This window comes from Pipistrellus hanaki (genome assembly GCF_964339955.1).
Source record: "Pipistrellus hanaki genome assembly, chromosome: 6".
In the NCBI taxonomy this organism is placed as follows: domain Eukaryota; kingdom Metazoa; phylum Chordata; class Mammalia; order Chiroptera; family Vespertilionidae; genus Pipistrellus; species Pipistrellus hanaki.
Window position 1 is genome coordinate 85,671,474 of NC_140508.1, and position 22,141 is coordinate 85,693,614.

General features: G+C 43.2%; 1 protein-coding gene across 2 annotated transcripts; it reads left to right on the forward strand.

Annotated features, from left to right (window-relative positions):
* Positions 1-397: 397 nt before the first annotated feature.
* Positions 398-21,129, forward strand: DSC1 (desmocollin 1). Of its 2 annotated transcripts, XM_084887548.1 has the most exons (17): positions 398-687; positions 3,340-3,424; positions 4,817-5,019; positions 6,230-6,349; positions 7,152-7,307; positions 8,671-8,815; positions 9,914-10,080; positions 10,454-10,588; positions 11,954-12,139; positions 13,596-13,855; positions 14,015-14,157; positions 16,524-16,736; positions 17,220-17,465; positions 18,289-18,410; positions 19,571-19,801; positions 20,476-20,521; positions 20,602-20,691. In XM_084887548.1, exons 1-16 carry the CDS (start codon positions 625-627, stop codon positions 20,509-20,511), a joined length of 2,511 nt encoding a protein of 836 aa, XP_084743674.1. In that variant the 5' UTR covers positions 398-624; the 3' UTR covers positions 20,512-20,521; positions 20,602-20,691. The 2 variants fall into 2 exon arrangements, with proteins under 2 accessions (XP_084743674.1, XP_084743673.1); XM_084887547.1 differs by lacking the exon at positions 20,476-20,521 and having other exon boundaries at positions 20,602-21,129.
* Positions 21,130-22,141: the final 1,012 nt, after the last annotated feature.

Consider the following 22,141-nt stretch of genomic DNA (forward strand, 5'->3'; position numbering starts at 1 on the left):
TGCGTGGTGAGCTGCCGAGGAGTGCCCGCTCAGAGCTGCCGCCTGGGTGAGCCGGCCTCCACCCAGATGCTCAGATGGGGAGATAGCTGCTGCTGATGCGATTGCAGGGCCCGTGTCCCCGGATTTGCCAATGCAGCTGAGTGGGTGTCGCTCCTCGCAGGGAGCTGTGCACAACCTGCCCGGGGGCAAGATAGGTTAATAAGGCCACGGGGGAGGGGCGGCCGTGGGAGGGGGTAATGACTGGGGAGGACTTCAGAGCATCAACCTGGGGGGAGGGAGGAGGGCCGGGAGCTGGGGAGTTCCCCCCTTCTGCTGATGTGTCAGTGGCGGGGACGTTTGGAAAGCTGCAGTGAGGAGGAGCCAGTGGCTGGGTCTGGGTTGAGGTGTACCCCACCCGCCCCACTCGCGGGCAAGCCTCTTACATGCAGAGGGAATTGGATGGAGAAAGGCTGACCAGGAACAGGCGGGAAGCGGTTCTCCTGACTCTGCTCTGAACTGAGCTGGCGTGGGCCAGGGTGGCAGCAGTGCCTGCTCGGTGCCAGCCTCTGGGAGCCTGCTGGGTGCCTGGTGCACCCCCAGCTGCCCTGTCACCGGCCACTGTCCCCGGCCACCGGGACCGCTGTGATGGCCGAGGCCTCCGCCGCCCCGGGCAGCCTCCTCTGCAGGCAGCTCCTGCTCGCTCTCCTGGTGAGTAACAGCCGGGATTAAGGATTCGGGCAGGTCACCACGCGCCTGTTTCCCCTCCCGCTGGGCCTGGGAGAGGAGGGGACAGGGTGTGGGCAGAGGAGTGAGCTTGGGAGAGAGAAAACAGGTCTGAGAGAAACCCCAGGGAGCGTGGGGAGCGTGGGGACTGGGGGGGCAGGTGTTTCGCTGACTCTTCGCGGCCCAGGCCACACTTAGTGTCTGAAGGGAACCCGGTGCAGTCTGGCTGCGGTGATGTCTGAGGAGGACAGTGGGTGAGGTCACTCCTCAGGCATGTGGCCTGGAAGGTTCTGAGGTTTGCTCTGGCTACCAGTCACTAAATAAGCTGCGGTTATTTAACATGCTGAGTGCTGTTAAGCTGGGAGAGGATGAAAAGGATTCTGGGTGAAGATGTGAATTATTCAAGACTTTCTTAATTTGGGAAGAGCTAAGAGAAGGGTGGAGCTCTTAAAGAAAAGGGTGTTACTTGAGAAAAATAATAATAATGTAATAGTCATTGAAGAAATAACCTTAACTTGACCTCCTCTTTGTGTGTGTGTGTTTTTATTAATGTTCTTATTGATTTTAGAGAGCAAGGGAGGGAGAGAGAGAAATATCGACGAGAGAGAAATGATGAGAGACAAATATTGACCTACCGCCTCCTGCCCGCCCCCTACTGGGGATATCAAGCCTGCAACCTAGGCATGCGCCCTGACCAGGAATCAAACAGGCAGCCTTTTGGTACATGGGACGATGCTCAAACAACCGAGCCACGCTGGCCAGGGCCCACTAGGTTCTTAATAACGTTATCACTGTGTACTCGGTGCTACTTTTGGTTTTGGTGGGGAGGGGTAGAGGTGAGTTTTCCCACATATCTGGCATTTCTGAGCACTGAATTTCCTCCTCTTTACGTTTTGGCAAAATATTTTAACTTCAAATTGTATTTTCAGAATGTAAATATTTTATTGTATGGGGACAAATATTTTCTCCATATAAATAATACATGATGTGGGACTGCTGGTTTGTACTCGTCCTGTAACTGCCTGGAGGGGGATAAAACTTGGAGACCTAGCTGAGTTAGCACTAGTTGGGTAAAATGTGGTGAACGCTTTCCAAGGGTTCGCCAAGATTTCTTTTGCTTTTAGTCTCTGTCTGTCCAGCCTCCGTTGCTTCATCCCCTGCCCATCCATCCGTTGTCCTCCTGATGACCAGAGGGTGTCTAACCCCAACCCCCTCTGCATCGCTAAGCTGCTAACTTAGCCTGAGCACTTGGGATGGTAGCTCTGGAGCCTTCCACTCGCTCTGCTGGCAAAGGCAGAACCAACAGTTGGGGGTTCTGGGCAGGAAGGAGAGATTATGGGTGTGGGAATGGGAATATGGATATATCCTGTGAAAATAATGTGTGTGTGTGTGTGTAATATATGTATGTGTGTATGTATGTGTATGTATATGTGTCGATTTTATATGTATACATATTTCTAATTATAAAATGTTCTTCACAGTATATATTTAGATGATTAGTAATAGACTTCTTTATGCTCAGAAAGGTCTTTAGACATAATTTAGTTCATTCCTTGGCATTAGGAAGAAAAATATTGAAAAGTCAAGTAAATTAAAACATATCATGTTCTAAAAAGTGGTTATTTAAATTAAAACTGAAGACAAATATTTTCTAATTGCACATATATAACAATGGTCCCATAAGACCCTAATGGAACTGAAAAATTCCCATTGCCTTGTGACATTGTAGCTGTCCTAACATTGCAGACAACATATTACTCACATTTCTGTACTGATGTTGGTGCAAATAAAGCTTCTTTCCTTGAACTGATGGCTTTTTGAGACAATAGTTGTGTCTTACATTTAATTAGAATCATTTACTCCATTAAAGGCTACACTCTGTATTTTGAGATTAGTTTAGGGGTGTCGAACTCAATCAGAGAAGGGGCCAAAATCTAAAATCCAGCCTAAATTGCGGGCCGAATGGTTTACTGAACAGTCATAAACTGACAATGTCATAAACTGACAGCGGAGTGCAGTGATGACAGCGCGGTGCGGGCCACATTGCAAGGCCTGGCGGGCTGGATTTGGCCCACGGGCCTTGTGTTTGACACATGTGGGTTGATGAGTGAGACTAGTTAGACGTTGATGTTTGTGCTAAGCCAATCCAAAGAATGATTTCATATCAGGGAATATTTTGGGTATTGTTAAATAATTTTCAAATATTTTCTGGACTTAATCAACTATAACCTCAAATTTTGGGGTCTGTGAAAATGATGGCTTGTGTAGTATGTTACCATTACATTCAAGGGTTAAGTATTTGCTTTATGCTAAAAAATCAGAATGACACTTATAAATGACCTTAAAGATGATAATTTCCATATAAAATCAGTGGTTGGTAACAAGTTTTCTTAGCGTTTTTAATGTGATTTAGGTGCCAAGAACTACTGTTCACTTTAATTATTCCATTGATAATACATGACCCTGGTGTCCCTCAAGCCTCTTTCTTTGCTTTTCCCTTTGAAAATAAAGATGAGAATAATGAAGGGTTAGGACATTTCTTTGTTGCTGAAATTGACAATATTTTTATCAATAAGACAAAACTGTAATGTGAACATTTATCATCAAATGTAACTCTTGATTTTTCTTTCTTTTGAGGTTTTAATACTGTTTTGCGATGCTTGTCAGAAAGTTTCTCTTCAAGTTCCCTCTCATCTTCGAGCTGAAACACTTATAGGCAAAGGTGAGAACCAGCATTAAGAATTCCGCAGCTTTGATGCTGCACTTCACTTCCGGCTGCTCTTGTCAGTTTGGGATAGAAGCCATGTAGTAGATACATGTGACATGAAAGGAAAGATGATGTGGTTGTTTTCTGACAGTGGTTAGAAACAACTAATGTGCAAGTAGGTTGTACACTTTCATGCCAGAAAAATTAGTGAACAACAGAGGGCTAAATTATCTTCCTTTAGTGCAAAGCAAGACACCAAAAGCAGAAGCGTATTTTAGTTCATGTTGACTAACCTGCTGCCCAAATTCCAAAGCCAAGATTCTTCCACTGATAATGTGTGAAACAGATGTGTCAAAACCTCTGTGCCTCCGATGGAAAGTGTGCTTGAGATTGATGTCGATGAGCCATACCCCGCAAGAAGTTATGTGATCTACTTCACAGACCATCTTGTGACAGTCAAACGAAATTGGAACTGGTCTTACTATCGCAGCCATATCGGAAGTGTAGGTTGGTTGTTCTGAGTCCAAAGACAACATTCCTCCCGCCAGACTTTTCATTGGCTCAAGGTTACACTTAGGAAAACGCACTCGGAATGCACAGGTGCTGCTCTCTGCGAGACAGAGATTGCTTGGACCAGGGCTTTACATTAATTCCATATATATATATATATATATATATATATATATATATATATACATACACACACACACACACACACACACAAACACACACACACATATATATGTGTATATATATATATATATATATATATATATATATATATATATATTTTTTTTTTTAAAGAACATTTCAATGAAATACAGTCTGTTCTCTAAAGACACACAATAAATATGCTAAATATATTAAATATAAATCTGTAAAAGAAACATTTTGATAACAAGCACAATACATACAAAGTATTTCATTTATAAAACCTTCAAAAGACATTATGAAATGATTATTTGCTATATTACTAAGAAGTATTATATAAGTACAGACCAGTTTTATGTACTTTTGTGTGGGCAAGATTTAACTATCAAAGATTACTGCAAACATATTCTAACTCTACTGATGTCATAGCTTACTAATACAATATAAACCAACAAATTTTATATGTATGCACAGATCCATGAGTAAAATGTAAAGTGGAAACAATAAATTTGGTGACACTAATAAAATGTTTTATGTCTATTCATAAATTAACTTATGATGAAAGCAGTGGAAAATGTAACTTCATTAAATTAATTACTTAATGTTCATGGCTTCTCAGTGTCAGAGCAGCCGGTACTCAACAAATTCCAAGTGTCACTTTCTGCTTCTCGTGTGCTAACTTGCCGTTGCCATTCCTGTAAAACGTGTTCTATTGCTGTTTCATCTTACAAATTACTGTGATATTTCTTCCCCCAGTGAACGTGAGGGAGTGTCTCCAGTCGGCCAGCCTAATCCGGGCCAGCGATCCCGACTTCAGAGTTCTACAAGATGGCTCCGTTTACACAACACACGACCTCGTCTTGTCTCCTCCGAGGAAGAGCTTCTCCATCTTCCTCTCAGACAGTCAGCAGCGGGAGCAGAGGGAGATGGAAATCGTGCTGGAAGCAATAGGAAAGAAGGTATATTAGGCAAAGGTTTGACCATACTGGTCTGCTTATGTGAGTCATTCATTTCCTAGGCCTCCTTCCCTGTTAAAATCATGGTTTTGAATGCTCACCTATTTGTCTGTCCCACTGGTAATGAACATGTGCAGATACTAGACTGTTCTAGGGAGTGGTGGAGCTATTTGCAAAGTGATGTGAAAACGAACATCTCTGTAGCCAGGGAGCAAAGTCAGAATATCAAAGGTTCCAGAGAGCGCTCTGAGGTGTGGCAGCAAGAACAACCAACCTGCAGAAGGAGACCGGGTGGGCCTGAAACAGAGATGGATTCAGGCTGGAGGTGTGGCGCTCCACCCGAGCGGCTCTCTCCCTGCTGACTGGGGGTGAGTCTCTCTACAGAGGGAAGGCATTGTCTCAGGCTCACTCCCACATTAACTGAGAACCCCAGGGGCTCCTTCTCTTCAAGAAACGGATAATGGCCAGGCCACCGGGTTGGTTTGAAAGTTCTGACTCCAGACTCACTTTCTTACAGCGATTAGTGGTGATCAGGGGGTAAGAAAGGCGAAGGTTACTGCAATTCACACAAATCTCACCTCAAGCCAACTCTACACATGAACTTGGTCTTATAAAGTCAGTTGTTAATAAGTGATTCCATTTATGAGACTTTTCCATCTAAATTCCTTTTGATCACAAGGACTCCTCTTCATCAAATTTAGAACATGCTCAGAGTTTTTAAAACATTGTTTTATGTCAAAATTGTAAGGAATCTCCATATCACGTAAAATAAAACATACTTGAATGAATGCCGACCTGTATCTTTATATAGGTACCCAAATCATTTGAAATGCAGCTAGAATTTTTAAAAACATTGGTTGTACCTTCTCTAATGGAATAAAATCAATTCTTAAATATTCATTAATAAATTAGCTATTTTTAGGGAGTCTATACTTCTCAAGATGACCTCTTATACCAATGCCTTATAAAGTTCTGGTTACTTAACTGGAATTTGGTGAAACTGGTTCTTATTCATGTGTGTGTGTGTGTGTGTGTGTGTGTGTGTTGTTGTTGTTGTATCTTATCAATAAAATAATGAAAAACAGCAATAGTTTGGGGTTGGTTATCCATGATAGTGTTACGGACACCCTTACTATTTTCCTGTTGACATAAATGCTAGCATCACAGGTCCCGGAATGACAAGCAGCTCACATTTCTCTCTCCCCAAACGCAGGTTCTGAGAAAGAGACACGCCAAAAGCGCAGCCCTCAAGCGCAGCAAGCGGCGCTGGGCTCCGATCCCATGCTCCCTGATGGAGAACTCCTTAGGCCCCTTCCCACAGCACGTCCAGCAGGTACATGCATGTTGTCTGACTGACATGTGAGAGGGTGTTTGTTTGTTTGTTCTTGCATTGCCCACTTGAATTGTGCAGTGTTTTGAAGGAGGGCTTGGACTTATTGGTACTAATCTATTGGTACCAACCACCTATTCACCAGAATAAGGACCTGTAGGAGTGAGTCAGTGTAATTTGTTGCTTTCCTCCAGAAAACGTACTTAGCACTTAGAGAGTTCATATTTTGAGTTTCTGGAGCTCTTAGGTCTATACCCAGATTTTCCTAAATGCCCTACCATCCTGGCACTCACGTGCAAAGGACATGCTTACCCATTTTGCATAACTTAACCTTCTACTTATCATGTAACCTTGCAAAAGAGTCTCCGATATTTCTGTTTATCAAAAATGTAGCGTCACTGCCACATAGCTGGTGTGTAAACATAGGCCAGCTTTGAAACCAGTGAAGATTAATTGCGGGAAGAAATTTGTAATATTTTTCCTTTTTTTTCATCATGAAGTGTTTCATTCCAAATAATTTAAAATTACCAAAACTATTACTATCACTTATATAAGAATAGGAACAAGTGGACAAGAATTATACAGGTACATTCAACTCCATGAATTGTCCATAAATATGCAGATAACAAAACAATTTGTACATTCAGAATATGAATAAGAATTTAAAAAAACCTGAGGCATACTAGATAGATGAACAGAGAAAAGAAAGAATAGTAGGAAAGAAAGCAAGTAATAAAAATATCAACCATCGCAAGATGTTAGGTTGAAGTTATTTCTTGTCCTAAGTTGTCACTCATTGCGATAGGTCCAATCGGATGCGGCACAGAACTACACCATCTTTTACTCGATCAGTGGGCCCGGGGTGGACAAAGAGCCCTTCAATCTGTTCTTCATTAATAAAGACACTGGCGACATCTTCTGTACTCGAAGCATCGATCGCGAGCAATATCAAGAGTTTCCGGTAAGGTTATTGGATTTCTCATGAAGAATTATGTTGTTTAGGACTGCTTTAATATTTTCAGCATTATTTGCCTATGTTTTAAAAGAATCAATAATTTATTATCTATATCTGATATAGATAATGTGAGATATAAACTTCAAATTTCTATTGATGCCATTGATGAAGAAAGACAACAGATATGTAGACTTCTTTATAGAGTTTGTGACTTTGTACATTCAGAATATGAATAAGAGTTTAAAAAACATGGGACATACTGGGTAGAAAAGGGAAGAAAAGTGGGGGGCGGGGACTATAGAAAATAGGACAGAATTTTAAAGGGCAGGTTTCGGTCCAGGGAATGCTAGGACAACACCTGTTCATTTTATTGAGTTCAAAGTTCCCTACAACAACATGGTTCAGTTATTCTCAACCCTGCCTGTACTGTATACATGGCATGAGAACTTTAGAAAAACTTATGCTGCTCTGGCCTATCCCAAGAAATCCTGATGTAATCATTCTGATAGGGGGCCCAGTCACAGACAAGACAGATGATAGCGACATAGAAATGCCATAAATGCTGGGACTTGGCAACTGGCTGAAAAGGCTAATGAGAGAATGGAGGATTTACATACCTGGAGTTTTAATTCTGTTCGTTTTAGAAGGTGGGCACAGTGGGGAAATCAGGGAGAGCTGGTTGCGTGGAGAAGAACCGAGTTCACACGGACTTCACTGTGGGCAGGTCTGGTTGGTCTGTCAGTGAAGAAAATCTGCTCAACTCAACAGCCATTCACTGACCACCGAACCAGGCACAAGCCACATAAAAGTGCAGAAATAATGTGGTGTTGTTGAAAGACATTAAATTAAATGCTGACATTTTCGGCCAAGATATATAATTTTGAGCTGTATATGTATTTATTAGCATTTTTATTACATAAGAAATGCATGTTTTTGGTAGAAAAATGAGTAAACTCAAGCAAATAGAGAAAAAAAGAATTGAGTCACCCAGAGATAGTTGATATATTAACTGGAAGTAAATAGAATTGTGTTTTGTTTTTGTTTTTTAATAAGCTTAAAAAATGCTTGTTATTAGCATGACCGGGGGAAGTCTGCATGTATTCTCATGAGAGGAACATTAGAATGCATGGAATGTTAACTCGGGGAGGAGACTGGCTCCTCAGCTGGCGGGCATGGCACTGGGGATAATGGTGTTGAAGGAAGGTGAAGGCACACGGCCGGCCTACACCGTGTGGGTGTGCTGTCTCTCTGCGGCCTACGTTCTTAGTTACATAGACCTTCTAGAATGTTGTCCTTCCCCAGCGGCCAGGTTTGATGCTGGGCTTATTTGCTATGTAAGAGTAAGCTGTGGTGTCTGCCTGCCTTCCAGCTCTACGCCTACGCCACCACCGCCGATGGCTACGCACCGGAGTACCCACTCCCCTTGCTGTTCAAGGTTGAGGACGATAACGACAACGCCCCGTATTTTGAAAACAAAGTGACTATCTTTACTGTGCCTGAGAACTGCAGAACCGGTAAGGTCAGGTTTAGGAAAACACTCGCTTTTTACTCATTACTGTCCTAAGCAGTTCATGCTAAACATGTTTCAATGCTTATGAGATCATATACTCTTCAAATGCAAACCTGTTGGTGCTCAGTTTGCTGTGCACATATAGGAGCCAGCTAATGCATAAAGTCACTAACTTTGTTAGATTAATCCACAACGAATATAAATGTGTGACAAATGCCATTTATATTTCCTAATTTGACCTTGTACCTATCTGTCGCAGATGTATTTATAAAACAGAATAATTTGAATATTTATAAAGTCTCGCTATGTTTTCAAGAACCTAGAACTATATCATAGCATGGAAGGGCGAATCTGATTTATAACAACATACGTTGCTTTACTTGGTATATTTTTCAGACAAAATGAAAAAAATAATTTAAACTTGTTTGATGCTCTGGGCTGCCAAAATCTTGATCTTGGTATACCCAGGGGCCCGACAAGACTGCCTAATTTTTTTTAAAAACCTGCAAGAAATGTTGTTCTTAGCTCCTCTAATCTGTTGCCATCACATGTGTATATTTAATATTATTCTCCTAAAACAAGTGGTTTGGTAAAGCCATATTCGGTACACTGATTTCTGGGCCATAAAGCTCAGCCTGAGGCAAAAGGTTTGTGTCTAACATTCATTAATAAACACTTGCATATAATAATAATTCAGCACATTTATTAAAACATAAAAGCACAAATCCTTCATCATATGCACAGCTGCACTATTCCTCTAGTTAATATCATCAAGCTGGACTCTAAAGGAAACAAGACATACAGAGTTGGTCCCATCCAAAAGTGGCCCTTGAACTGGGGCGGCAGGGAGGGGTTGAGAACCACAGATACCGAGGGGGGTGGACTTCATGTAGCCACAGATCCTGTTCTTCACAGGAATCCCTTCGCTGGACTTCCAAAGCCAGGGAAGCCTGGTGTTCTGGAGAGCATTCATGCTCCTCCCCTTACCTGTAACACATACACTCGTGGCTGGGGGAGAACATGTATAGCAAGGCCCTGCTTTTATTTCTGTTTGCAGTATTGCTGCTTTAGATTACTGACAACCCTGGATTTCCTTAAACAGGAACTTCAGTGGGGAAAGTGACTGCCATCGACCTCGACGAGCCTGACACTCTGCACACTCGTCTGAAATACAAAATCTTACAGCAGATCCCCGATCACCCGAAGCATTTCTCCATCCACCCGGACACAGGCGTCATCACCACCACTTCGCTCTTACTGGACCGAGAAGTAATGAGCTGATTAATTCCCCACTCACTCCCCTGCCTTTGAACTGACAATGAGCCCCGGGAGGAATGACACGGGGCCCCGGCCGCCACCCCACGCGTGCTTCCTGCGGGCGGTGGGGAGGGCTCCTCGCACGCTCCTTCCTCTGTGTCTGTGCAGAGGCCTGGGCGGGGACACTGTGTGAGACGGGGTCTCCCCTGAGGTTGCTGACTTGATCGGGTGCTGAAATAGAAAAAAAATGGCTTTTAAGTTTTAAAAGGTTATCAGCTTCCCATTGTTCTGACTGACCAATCTCTCGCTCTGTTGTTATTTATGCTCATTTTTTTTTCTTTTTGTGGGGGAGAATGTTCATCAGCGCTCCCTCTCCCTTTTCCAGAAATGTGACACATACCAGTTAGTGATGGAGGTGCGAGACATGGGCGGCCAACATTTTGGTTTGTTTAACACAGGAACAATCACCATTTCACTCCAAGATGAAAACGACAATTCACCGTATTTCACAGAAAATTCTGTGAGTATACCTCTGCATCCGTGTATCCGAGTTCATTTACCTCTTCAAAAACGCAAATCTAGAATGAGCTAGCTCTGTGAGAGTGCACGTTTTGGTTTTCATAGCTACCACTTCAAAATAAACAGGCAAAAATAAAAGGGTTTCTTTAAAAATCACCGGGGGCCCGTTTTCCCGGGCGGAGGGACATGACTGTCTCCTCGGCCACATGAAAGCTGCCTGGCCCGCGAAGCCGTTCATGCAGTCCGCGTGTTCTTGGTCGCCCCGCTGTGGCATCGGAGTCCTTGGGTTTAGCGCCCCTCACGGGGTGAAGGAGAAGAGGCCCTCTCCGGTGTCACTTGTGCTTGAGCACCTGAGGGATGAAGGAAGACTCGCGTCCCAGCCTTCACTCTGCTGGCGGTCAGTGGTCTAGGCGGGCCCACCGCCATCTCTGTGCAGACGCCTCACATGTCTCATACAGGGCAAATGTTCCCTCCGGGCTACACAGAACAGGAAGCATAGGCAGGAGGGAGATTCCAGGAAATACTCCTCCTTTCTTGTCCTTTTAGAAAGTGACCTTCATCTTTCCACTCATGAATGTCAGAGTACAAATCAGAGAAGGGAACACCTGCAGTGATGAGCCGTCCATACAATTGTTTACACTAATTGCTATAACTTGTAAAGATAGGACTTCCTCCGTATTTCTTATGAGGGACTGGAAGGCCAGTTAAGTGACTTGCTTCTGATCTCATTGGTGTAAACCAAGTGAGAGGAAAACTGGGCTTAGACTCAACATCTGTTTTGTTCCTAAGGCTCTGAGGCTGACATCCTTCTCTGAGTTCATCCGACATCTCTAGAAGATTCTGATTTACTACTGTTTTAGTCTTTTATTTCATATGCTCCCATAGCCTTACTTATTTTTTGGAGGTGGGAAGAAACTCTGATTTAATTTCTAAAAAGGAAAAAAGAAAAAAAGAAAAACTATTTCCTCAAAATGTTTGCCAGTGAATCAAAAGTAAATTTTTAAATAATTGGCATAATAAACAGATCACCCAGTAAAAATAAGAAATGCATGTAGGTTATACAATAATTATCTATAAATATTAGAGGCTAAATATATAACCATAAAGCATTTCTTAAGTGCTTGCTATATCTGAAAGGGGGTGGTACACTGTAAATGTGACAGATTCAGAATAGAGACAAATGTGAGTAGGAAAATTGCCTCAGAGAAGTAGGAGAGTTAAGATATAAGTTAGTCTTTCAAGGGTAAATAAGATATTGCACATTTCCATATTACTTTGCTTTCTTTTACTTTAAATATAAGTTTTAGAGGAGAAGATCATATTGTTAAAGCTACAAATCTATAATGACAGCAGGCAATGTGTTTAGTATTTTGCAGAAGTAGAAGAAAACAGAATTGACGTTGAGATTTTGCGAATGGCGGTTCATGACCTGGACCTGCCGAATACTGCTCACTCCAAGGCCGTGTACACAATCCTGCAGGGGAACGAGAATGGCAACTTCAAAATCAGCACGGACCCAAATACAAACGAGGCAGTCTTGTGTGTTGTCAAGGTAAGCAAACAAAAAAGAATAATCTAGCAATGCTTTAATTGGTTTCTAATTGGTATCTTAGCTGATGTATAGGCATTTATAATATATATATGTATGTGTATGTGTATACATTCCTGTGTGTATGTGACCAGAGAATGTCAATGCAATGTTGAAATGATTACATTGGTTTAAAAATTATTATTGTTGTTTTTATTATTATTATTTTCTCTATTGGAGGAAAGGCATGGCAGGCACAAAACTCATTGTTCCATAGGTGAGGCAAGCCAAGGCAGAGAGATACTGCATTACTAATCGGAGATTAGCTTGAGAAGCATTCTCAGACACACCCTTGTCCAAAACCCTCATTTTCTAGAACAATAGACAGAGAGAATCACTCTTTGAAATCAAACCTCTTGACTTTCCAATTCCCTTCATGCTCATGTTATTTTGTTGGCTCTCCATAGTGCATTTTATAAGACAATCTACTGAATATAAAGCAGCCATTCCCACTGATCCCCCTATATTTGGGATGGCCAGTGCTTTAGGGTTTTAAAGATTTAATTATAATTACTGGCACCTACAATGATTACTTTAACCGAACCTGGTTCAGTACTAAGTCCTTCTGCCTATAGCTCTTGCTAACCTGTTATAGACTTCCTCATTCATTTCTTCCTCATTCATTTCTTAGAGACTCTATTGTGTTAGAAGCTTTATGTACCAATTGTGATTCTTCATAAGATTTTTAGAAAAGGACCTTTAATGATTATACCACCTATTCCTTCCCTCTCTCTCTCTCTCTCTCTCTCTCTCTCTCTCTCTCTCTCTCTCTCTCTGTTTTTTGTTTTTGTTTTTGTTTTTGTTTTAGAGTCCAGTTTCTAATTATTTAACTATTGGTTTGGATTCCTTCTAATTATTCAGTTCAAGACCAAGCATTTTGTTTAGGAACTAAGCAAACCAAATATAATGTCCTTTGAAAGGCGCTGCTAAATAATATGATTATATCTTTTAACTCATATACTCAGATAACTGCACCATTATAGCCAGTCTCATATGCCAGCAGTCTATCTATTTCATGCATTGAGCTTGAAGGGACTTTAGCTGTTTTGGTTACCACTGTTATGCCATTTGATAAGTAATAACATAAATGGTAATCTATTTGAATTTAGTCAAACATTTATTCTGTATTCCTATTAATATTTAAACTTAAAACACACACACACACACTCAAAGGCAGGATCTTCCCAAAGAAAAGTGAGAAGGAAAATTAGTAAAGTTTTAAAAACAGAAATTTTGCATTGATAGCATCTGTCATTATAGGAAGCTAATTATTAGTCTTCCACCACATTAGTACCTTCTTTTTGGAAACATTGTATGCATAAAAATGATGCTCCTTTTTGTGTTAAAACTTGGAATCATGGTTAGAAGTCTTCTCTCTGTAGTGTTATATACTGACTAATTAAGTATGCTTATCTAACAGCCATTGAACTATGAAGTCAATCGCCAAGTCACTCTGCAAATCGGTGTGGTTAACGAGGCGCAGTTCTCCAGCGTACCGAACTCACAGCCTCCTACCATGTGCACCACCACCGTCACCGTTAAAGTCAAAGACAGCGACGAGGGCCCTGAGTGCCAGCCGCCGGTGAAGGTCATTCAGAGCAAAGATGGCCTGCCCGCCGGCCAGGAGCTGCTGGGGTACAAAGCAATGGATCCGGAAACACGCAGCGGGGAAGGCTTAAGGTAACGCTTTTTTTTTTTTTTTCCAGAAAGCTCCTTATTTTTAATTGGGATGTCAGTTGGTTTCAAATTTAGGAAAGTTCTATGTATTTCTCAAAATGACAGGTATTCAGATGATGTCCATTTTCGGTGTGAGCATTTACATTTGATTTCTTAAAATAGGTATAAGAAGTTAGGAGATGAAGATAACTGGTTTGAAATTAACGAAAACACTGGCGACCTGAGAACTGTGAAAGTGCTAGACAGAGAATCAAAGTTTGTGAAAAATGACCAGTACAATGTTTCCGTGGTTGCAACCGATGCAGGTAGGTGCAACTTTCTAGAAATAACATATAAACATGGGATATAATCGAAAGAAAATTTTAGGGTGAAATTTGCTTATTTCCAGGTCAAAATTTATTGCAAAAATTATTTGCATTATGGTTGCATCATTTTTTTGGAGACCACCCAATTTAGGCCCCAGTAACGCAAAACCAGAGGTGGGAGTCCAAAGTTCAAGATCCATATTACTGATCTCTGACCTCTGGCTTCCTCCAGGACTTCCACTTTTTTTTTTTTTTTTTTTTTTAGGAATATACATTTGGATTACTATGACTTTAAAAAATATACATATTGATTTAAGAGAAGAAGGGAGAGGGAGAGATAGAAACATCAATAATGAGGTAATGAGAGAGAATCATTGATTGGCTGCCTCCTACATACCCCACGCTGGGGATGGAGCCCACAACCTGGGCATGTGACCTTGACCGGGAATCGAACCATGACCTCCGGTTAATAGGTCAACCCTCAACCACTGAGCCACCACGTCCAGGCTAGATTACTATGTATGGTCATGCTGAAAAGGTTCCAACCACTGAAAACAGTTGGGTTCAGGGTAGGTTTGTCTTGAGCCCCTCTAAATGAGGAATAAAATGTTTGTCCTATTTCCCAAAGAAATGATTAAGCAATGAGTCTTGAACAAGCCTTTTGCTGTAGTTTGCAGTCCTTTGCCAAGGTTAGTTCTAGAACCTACCTGTCCTGTGAAGAAATGTTTTCCAAATGTCATAAAGTGGCCTCTCAAACCTAGTGAACATATGCTCCAGATGGGAGCCATCTTGAACATGGGGCAGTGCTGGGTAGTTAGTGTGCTCACTGGCCGTTGGCTTTGCTTTGCACAGTGCAGGTCCCTGACTTGAGGTTTACTTCAAACATGGCTGCCTTGAATCAATATGTTGCCAGCCAGGCGGCTTCCCCACTCCTCATTCTTTACATCCCTGCGCTTATGTTTTAAATTTACCAATAAAGAATGAGCTTGGGAGCCCCTCAGGTCCCCCTCACCCTGACCTCAGGCTTTCCTTCTCCACCTAACCCCACCCCACCCACTCCACTGCACCCTGTGAGCCATGGAATTTCTTATTTTTAAAAACAACTAAAAAACTTGTTTCCCCCCCCCCCCCCGAGTTTCCTGAGGGCATTTTGCAATCCTAATGAGAACCATGGTGGCTGTCTAGCCATAACATTGGTCAGTCATAGGTGGAGACGGGCTCACCTACTTTTAATGTAGTTCTTTCAATATAGGAAAACAAAACAAAACAAACAAACAAACAAACAAAAAGCTACCAGAGAATGGGGAGACCATTAATTGAGAGACAGAACTAATGTTGCCATCATTCTGTAATCTTGGGTGAACTTCTGCTCCTGGATAAGTAAAAGTGAAATCTGAATTGTTCAAAACCACAATTATGCTGTCAAACAAGAATTTATATCTACTCATTTATTCCACAAGCGTTGATTGTCTAGATAAGTTACAATAGAAACTAGAATTTATAAGTCAAGGTCAAACTCTCACATGATATTGTCTGGCTGGAGTGGTTCAGTATATTGAGTGTTGTCCAGTGCACAGAATGGTTGACTGCTCAATTCCCGGTCAGGGCACATAGATAGGTTTCAGGTTCGATCCCTTTTGGGACACATACAGAAGCACGTGGTGGATGTTTCTTTCTCTTCTCCTCACATCAATGTTTCTCTCTCTCCCTCCCTCTGGATCCACCCCCATTTCCTCTCTCCAAGCATGTCCTTGGGTGAAGATTTTTTTTTAAATTCACATGATATCAATTAAAAGATTAGTATATTTTCATAGTAGGTTCCATGGTATAAAAGAAAGTATGGATATCATCAAAAGTGTAAATCAGTTAAGAGCTACCTGGATTAAAAGATAAAAGTAGATTTCACACAAATACAGAAGCTTGGTGAATGCAGTACTCTTTGGAGAGCTGGAAAACATGGAGAACAGAGATATAATATGTTAAATTTGTCTATAGTGTTAACACAAAAAATGACATGGCAAATCTAAAATGTAGAAATCTATGTACCAGCCTCATGGAAAACCCAGGTGTGCTCAGATGTATAAAAATATTAAGTGAATTCTGTTTGGTGTGTTAGTATTAAGTTATATGTTAGCCAGGACACACCAGGCATCTCACCAGGCTGTCCTGGGGAATATGACTGAGCTCCGAGGATGACCGATGCTCACAGTTCAGCGAGTCAGTGACCAGCCAGTGAGAAATGAGAGGGGAATGTGACTGCCATACCCAAGTTGAGGCAGTTAGTAGAAAGCAGCCACGCGTGTGTCACGGAGATGGTGGGAAACACATTGGTTAGTGAAGACATGCCTTGTTCTGACTCTCCTCAGGTGGCAGATCTTGCACTGGAACACTAGTGGTTCTTTTGGAAGACAACAATGACCACCCGCCACAGGTTGACAAGGACGTGACCATTTGTCAGCATGCTCAGGATTTTGCTGTTCTCTCACCGAATGATGCAGATGGGCCTGAGAATGGCCCACCTTTTGTATTCCTTCTGGATAATTCTGCCAACAAACAATGGACCTTAGGATCAAAGGATGGTGTGTAATTATGCTAAATCTTGTCATCAACAGAAACTTAAGATGGCGGCTGGTCTTAACTTTTACCTAATATCATGATAATAAATAAATATTCATTTTAGGAAGGTTTTTTTTTTAATTGATCCCCCCCCCCCCTCCAAAGAATAATACCTTGCTTTCCTTAAAGCAATAAGTAATGTATTTATGAAGTTTAGGATATATTTTGTTTTGGATATATTTTAAGAAAACATAAATTAATCTTAATATAATAGTTGAATAACATGTTAAGTATGGATTGTTCTAATATAAGCATAAACAATATCAATTATCCTTTTTATTTCAAGAATTCAAGTCATTTTTAAGAAAGAAAGAGGAATCACTAGAATTTTTCGTCTAAGCTAAATTCTGTGCCTCCTATTCCTCTTCCCTGCCCTAAGAACTCCAAGGCAGAATAATACTGCGGTCACATTAACAGATACTCTCTATCTTCTTTCCCCCCATTAGGTAAAACGGCCATTCTTCGTGCCAAGCAACACATGGATTATAACTATTACAGTGTGCCCATCACCATAAAAGACAGACACGGTCTTGCTGCAAAGCACGTGCTGTCGGTCAGAGTGTGTGACTGCACGACTCCGTCTGACTGCAGAATGACCAGCAAAGTGCGGGACCGAGATGCCAAGCTCCCCAATGTGATCCTCGGGAAATGGGCAATTCTCGCCATGGTGTTGGGTTCCGCACTGTTGTTATGTGAGTACACTTACCTACATTGTGTTAGCTGCGCGTTTTCTTACTATTTAGAAAATACATGCAGTTCTTTATATCGGTGACATGCATAGCCTTTGCTAAATGTACCCTTTTTATAATCTTGTATGTACTAGATAAGTTAGGGTTCTGAGTCACGGAAGAAAAAAAATGTGTCAATAAAAGCAGATTAGAATGATTTTCAGAGGGATAGCCACAGTTCTTCTAGTACTGTCTGTGAGACACTGGATAACCATTTCTTCTTCTTTGAGCTCTTTTTTCCAGATGTAAAACGAGAGGTTGGATACAATTAATGTTAAGATTCCCTCTCATATATAATATTAGTCTTTTAACCAACTAAGTGTACATAGTAGTGAGTGCACAAAAAGAATTCCTGAAAAGCGAATTATGAGTGTTCTTAGTGAAGCGATATAGCATACTCCAATGAGTGGAATGCGTGGAAATGGTCATATGGTGAGCCACTGAGGAAGACCAATACATGGAAAGATGCTAAGACATTGCCTTCTGCCAACTATTTTTAGAGCTATAAAAGCAATGGAAATTCCTGCCCACACTGCCCTCCCTCCCACCTCCCACCTCCCTTTTGTCCTTTTCTATAACTATACACAATCTATCTGCATTTATTAATATTCTGTTTTAATTTTATGACCCAAGGGTATCTCAGTTTATGAAATAAAAACCCTGATAGGTTGGTGTGTGTTTTTTTAAGTTCTGGAAAGAGAATTTTGAACAGCTGTATGATTCAAATGATTTAATATATATCAGCCTGAGAAATGATATTACTTACCTAAATATTTTTATTTTTTAGGTGCTCTGTTTACATGTTTCTGTGTTGCTACTAAGAGAACAGTGAAGAAATGCATTCCAGAAGACGTAGCCCAGCAAAACTTAATTGTGTCAAATACTGAGGGGCCTGGCGAGGAAGTAATGGTGAGCCATATTTCAGGGTTTTCACGTGTACGGTGATGCACTGATGACAGCTGATTACATAACAATCCTTTCTAATAAAAGAGTGATATGCACATTGACCATCACCCCAACACACAAGATGGCTGCCCCCATGTGGTCAAAGATCCTGCCCCCGTGTGGACACAAGATGGCCACCACAAGATGGCCAGCAGGGGAGGGCATTTGGGAGGGACTAGGCCTGCAAGGGAGGGCTTTTGGGGGCGATCAAGCTTGCAGGGGAGGCCAGTTAGGGGTGGCCAGGCCTGCAGGGGAGGGCACTTAGGGGCAATCGGGCTGGCAGGAGAGCAGTTAGGCATCAATCAGGCTGGCAGGGGAGTGGTTAGGGAGTGATCGGGCTGGCAGGTAGAAGCAGTTAGGGGCAATCAGGAAGGCAGGCAGGCGAGCAGTTGGGAGCCAGCAGTCCTGGATTGTGAGAGGGATATAGAGCCTAAACGGGCAGGCGGACATCCCTCGAGGGGTCCCATATTAGAGAGGGTGCAGGCTGGGCTGAGGGACACCTGGCCTCTAGTAGCAATAATACGACAACTGCTATTTATTGAGCGCTTGCTGTGCTAAGCGGAGCACCACGTGCCTTGCATGTATTAAGTCATTTAAACCCCATAGTTCTACTGCATTCACTTCCTGGGGCTGCCATAACCAAGTACCACAAATTGAGTGACAAACACGTTAGGAATTTATGGTTTCACAGTTCTGATTAGCAGTTAGGGTGCTGGCAGGGACACGTTCCCTCTGACGGAGCCTGAGAATTGCTGTCTTGGGCCTTTCAACGCCATTCTCCTTGTGTGCATGCGTGTCTCTGTCCAGATTTCACCTTAGAAGGGCCCTGCCCTCATGGAGGATGGCCTCACCTCAATTTAACCACCGTAGTGACACCCGAGTAGCCCCGCCTTCAGCTAGATCCTGTTCTGAGGCACTAAGAGTTAGGGCTTCAACATAAACATATTGGGGGCCACCACTCACCCCTAACCCCTACGCTAGGGGGTCCGTGATGGTCTTGGCTTAATGTATGGGGAGCTGAGAGGCCCAGGAGGAAGTGGCTTGCCTGGGGTGGGAGAGACATGAGCGTGAGCTGTTAGCTTCCATCAGAGTCACTCCTGTTCTAACCCTCCCTCTGTCTGTAGGAGGCAAACATCAGGCTCCCCACACAGACCTCCAACGTCTGCGACACCAGCATGTCTGTGGGCACTCTCGGGGGCCAGGGAGTCAAAACACAGCAGAGCTTTGAGATGGTCAAAGGCGGAAGCGGACACCAGACCTTGGACTCTGTCAAGGGGGCGGGGCAGGGCGTGCTGGAGCCTGGCAGATACACGTACACCGACTGGCACAGCTTTACCCAGCCCCGGCTTGGCGAGGTGAGTGCCGTGTCTTCGGTTCACGTTCCGTGAAGTTCACACAGCTTGTCAATCAGGACGTCCCCAAAGTTTTACTCTTCGCCCACCCTGAATTCATCGTCTCTTAGATGTTGAGTTATTAGAGACATGATGTCAAGTCCAATCCCAAAGGAAAAAAAGGATTTCGTGAAGTTTCCTTTTTTAAAATGAGGTTTGCAAAACTTTTATCTAGGAGTGGCTTATGCAGACACGTGTGGGAAGTGTACAAAGACCGATAGCATCTCCCCTAAATGTCACAAGGAAGGCCACCCGAGCGAGGCGTTTGTTGGAGAGCAGTGCCCACATCGTAAATGGTGACCATTTCTTAGCGTGCTGAGTCCTTCGCATGGTTATAAAGTCCTGGCTGTCAACATCAGTCGGATAAACTGTTAAACTTTTGTTTGGGGTTTTCAGTTTCTTGTTTTAGGTCCAGATTAATCAGCTGGTTAATATTAGCCAGTTTAATAGAATACTCAAAGTTACGGAGACCCATTTCAATGATACAAATGTTAAGTTCAAACGGAGCTAGTAGGTCGGATTGTGATAATGTGCAGCCTTAGTTTTTCCTCAATGTCTTCCCTGGCAGCAGTGATGTATTTGCTATATTTTGAGAATGACTGTAATACAGACCAACCATGTGCATTTTTTATATGTAGGAATCCATTAGAGGACACACTCTGATTAAAAATTAAACAGTAAAAGGTAAATCCAAGACATTCTTTTTTACGCTAATATGTTCAGGTGTCTTTAAAAAATAATAAACTGTGCTCTTCCCGCCGCAGAAGGTGTACCTGTGCGGACAAGACGAGGAGCACAGGCTCTGCGAGGACCAGGTGCGCGCCTACCACTACGAGGGCAGGGGCTCGGCGGCCGGCTCGGTGGGCTGCTGCAGCGACCGGCAGGAGGAGGAGGGGCTGGAGTTCCTGGACCACCTGGAGCCCAAGTTCCGCACGCTGGCCAAGACGTGTGTAAGGAAGTGAGGGGCCTGGCCCGGGTGCCCCCAAGGGTGCCGAGGAGGCGTTCGCTGGATGTGAACGTGACCCCGCACCTGCCGAGGCATCCATGTGTCTATCAGGGTAACTCCGATGCGTGATTGAGAACTTATTACACGTGCCACGCTCCCTCCCCGCCTTGTCTGACAGCCTCCCTCCCTCCGCCTTCTCTAGACGTCACCGCTTCCCGGGCCGCTGTCTCCCGTGGCCTGTACATTCCCCGCAGCATCTTTCCTTCCCTGTGTCCCGGGAGGGTGTGGGAGAGACAGCTGGGTACCTCGGAGTCCAATAAAAATGAGTTTTTATTTTAGATGACAATTAAACACTTTCTATCAAACCTGGGGAGACTTCTGCTTTCAGAGATGTTGTCTTTGGTGCCAGCGCGCTGCTGCTGGGCCCGGGGCTGGTGGTGGTGGGGTGGGTGGTGGGTGCAGCCTTCACTGGGGCACAGTGGCTGCCGGCGCTGTGCACTTGCAGGGTCTGGGCGTGGGGCCTTGGTCTCTGCCCTGTGAGTGCCTTCCAGCTTCCACAGCTCCTGGGGTGAGGGCAGTGGTCCGCAAACTCATTAGTCCACAGAGCCAAATATCAACAGCACAGTGATTGGAATTTCTTTTAAGAGCCACATTTTTTAACTTGAACTTCTTCTAACGCCACTTCTTCCAAATAGACTCACCCAGGCCGTGGTGTTTTGTGGAAGAGCCACACTGAAGGGGCCAAAGAGCTGCATGTGGCTCGAGAGCCGCAGTTTGCAGACCACGGGTTAGGGGGAGGGCGTGGAGCAGAACAAGTTCACAGCATCCGAACCACAGAGTTGACAGGGATCACACGAGAGAGTTTCCTGAAAGACTTGCAGCCTTGAGGCCGGGGGTGGGCTTAGACCCACACATCCATTCTGCCTGCTCGTCAGGACAGTCTAGTTGCCTCTAAGAATACAATCACCTTGGCAGAAGGCGCCCTCCCGTGTGGGCCACAGGCCCCGCTCTCAGGCCTGTGGGGGACAAGCCCTGCGGGCACTAGGCCTGCAGCTCGGACCCCCCGATATGCTGTGGACCGAGCAGCCATTCATTCCTGTTGGAGCGCGATGCTCAGCTCCATTGGCAATGACCTCTAGGGAGAGGGAAACCAGGAAGAAGGCATGTCCGGTGATTGCATGTTAAAAACGGAGATCCGTTAAAGCAACACCTACCAGACATTCATTGAATGATAGATGAGTGAACATGTAAATTAATAACTTATTTTAAATGCCTAATATTTTAATAGGATACTATATATTATTAATTTAGAAAGAAACCATGTATTTAAGTAGTATTTTAAAAGTTTTCTGTGCCAA

Excerpts from the sequence above, each read along its gene's own strand:
- DSC1 (XM_084887547.1), top strand. The coding sequence starts at position 625 with ATGGCCGAGGCCTCCGCCGCCCCGGGCAGCCTCCTCTGCAGGCAGCTC. Across the intron at positions 10,081-10,453 it reads CGCTCTTACTGGACCGAGAA|AAATGTGACACATACCAGTT; the intron begins GTAATGAGCTGA and ends TCCCTTTTCCAG. Across the intron at positions 19,802-20,601 it reads CCCAGCCCCGGCTTGGCGAG|AAGGTGTACCTGTGCGGACA; the intron begins GTGAGTGCCGTG and ends TTCCCGCCGCAG.